The sequence below is a fragment of the Cyprinodon variegatus genome, unplaced genomic scaffold (genome assembly GCF_000732505.1).
Source record: "Cyprinodon variegatus isolate N-32 unplaced genomic scaffold, C_variegatus-1.0 Scaffold1112, whole genome shotgun sequence".
In the NCBI taxonomy this organism is placed as follows: Eukaryota; Metazoa; Chordata; class Actinopteri; order Cyprinodontiformes; family Cyprinodontidae; genus Cyprinodon; species Cyprinodon variegatus.
In genome coordinates, this window is record NW_015151565.1 from 1 (window position 1) to 1,866 (window position 1,866).

At 48.9% G+C, this 1,866-nt stretch overlaps 1 protein-coding gene across 2 annotated transcripts in view; it reads right to left on the reverse strand.

Moving 5' to 3' along the window:
- Positions 1 to 72: 72 nt before the first annotated feature.
- The window catches only part of sertad4 (SERTA domain containing 4), an 11,278-nt gene continuing 9,484 nt past the window's right edge, over positions 73 to 1,866 (reverse strand). The window contains exon 4 of one of the 2 annotated variants that reach the window (XM_015400513.1): positions 73 to 1,579. In XM_015400513.1, the coding sequence (XP_015255999.1) occupies positions 749 to 1,579 (831 nt within the window). In that variant the 3' untranslated portion in view covers positions 73 to 748. The remainder of the gene's footprint in view (positions 1,580 to 1,866) is intronic. The other variant, XM_015400512.1, reaches the window with a different exon arrangement.

A 1,866-nucleotide genomic window follows, 5' to 3' on the forward strand; every position in this document is an offset into this window, starting at 1 on the left:
ACCAGGACACAGCTTGGTTTAAACATTGCTTTTACTGATTAACTTAGACCTAACATCAGAAAATGAGCAGAGCTTTTTCCTTCTATTTGATAACAGGACATCTTGTCTTTAATACTAATAAGAAACTGTCTCTTTTTTAGGGTTTGTCAGAAAAACAACACTTTATGTTGAGACAAAGAGCATTCTCCTTAAGGGTCAAAGTTCAAATATGCTGATGAATTTGGATAAAAGAAGAGAAACCAAGGAAAACAAAGACAGACTGTTCCTTTCCATCTTAGATTTATAATCACATTTCAAGTCAGAGTAAAATAAATCAATTAATTAAATTAAATAAAAACATTTAAACTTCCTTCAGAATTACAGAAAAATGTGTTCAGAAGAAAGGAGGCGAAGCAGCTGCTGCCTCAGAGGAACCATTTTTACCAGACTTTCATTTAAAGTCTTTACGAACCAGAGAACTTCTACCTGTTTGTCTAAATGCTGTTGGGTCCAGTTCTCCTCTAAGTGATGGTTCTAATAGAAGATGCTGAGGTTTGGAGATGTGGATGCTGACCACCAGCCTGGCAGGTGGTCAGCATCCACAGTAAGCATGGAGCTGGGAATGCTAAGGCACTTTAAAGGTTCTGCACGGTGGCGCTGCTGCAGAACTGTTGCTTCCTGAGGCAGCATCAGAACACGCAGTAGGAAACCCGATGAGCGGAGACCAGTTCAGACAGGCGTGGTTCTGGAGACGCTGAGCCATGAGGCTTCATCCAATCAGAAGGTTCCTGTTTTCAGAGCATTCCAGGAGGACCGAAGGTCTTTGAGCTCTGCCAGGTAACAACTTTAATCGTTTGTGAAGATCTCTCTCTGAATCCCACAAACAAGGTCCAAAACCCTCTTCCTCCTCCTCTTCTTCTTCCCCCTCCTGCTCTCGTTCTTCTCCTGCTCTTCCTGTCCTGCGGCTGCCCTCTGTCCTCATGTCCTTACGACCCTCCAAAGTCTTAGTCCTTCGGCTGAACTTGCGGTGAGAAGCAAAAGCCTCTTCAGGTCTAGGTTTATCAGTCTGTACCTCCTGCTCCCTTTCCTCCTCCTCCTCGGCATCTTTGTCCTCCTCTTTGTCCGTGCTCGGCCCTGGTTTTCCTTGTCCGGTCAGATGGAGCTTTGAGGTGCTGCCTGTGGAAGAGAGAGCAGCATCGTACATGGAGAACGGTAGCTGGAGGTAGTGACCCGCCGCCTCGTAAACACAGCAGCACGTCTGAGAGCAGTCCGGGCCCGGCCCTGATGGTACCACCCGGAACCGCTTCCTGAGGGGCGGGCCAGCCGGTGGCGGGAGGCAGATCCGGGTGGGCAGGGCCCTGTGGAGAGCTTGGTGAGCTGAGCCGGCGGTGGGCGGCAGGTTCCAGGGGCCGCTGGTGAGCACCGGGTTTGGTGGGAAGCACCAGTTGGCGCTCGGGAGCAGGATCTCAGCTCGCAGACGGTGGAGGAGGTTGTTAATGAGGACAGAGCGACGGAGGAACACTTCAGGGTCGTCCATGTATCGCATCTTCTCGAGAGAAAGACGGAGAACGTGAGCCCGCTCCTCCTGGACCGGCGCCACCTGAGGGACATGGAAGAGTAAAGTCAGTGAGTCAGGAGGCAGCATCCTTTGAGAGGGGGTTCGAAACCTGGAGAAAGTCCTTCAGCTGAGAAATGACTCAGTAGGTCATTATGGCCATAATCAGTAAGAGTTCTCCAAAGGATAAACATTGACTCAAAGAGAACCAAAGTGTACTGGTCCATGCGGAACCTAGAACATCATATCTCCTGTTAATTCAATTCTATTCAGTTTATTTCTATAGCTCCAATTCACATCATGTCATCTCAGGTCACTTTCCAGTTCACCAG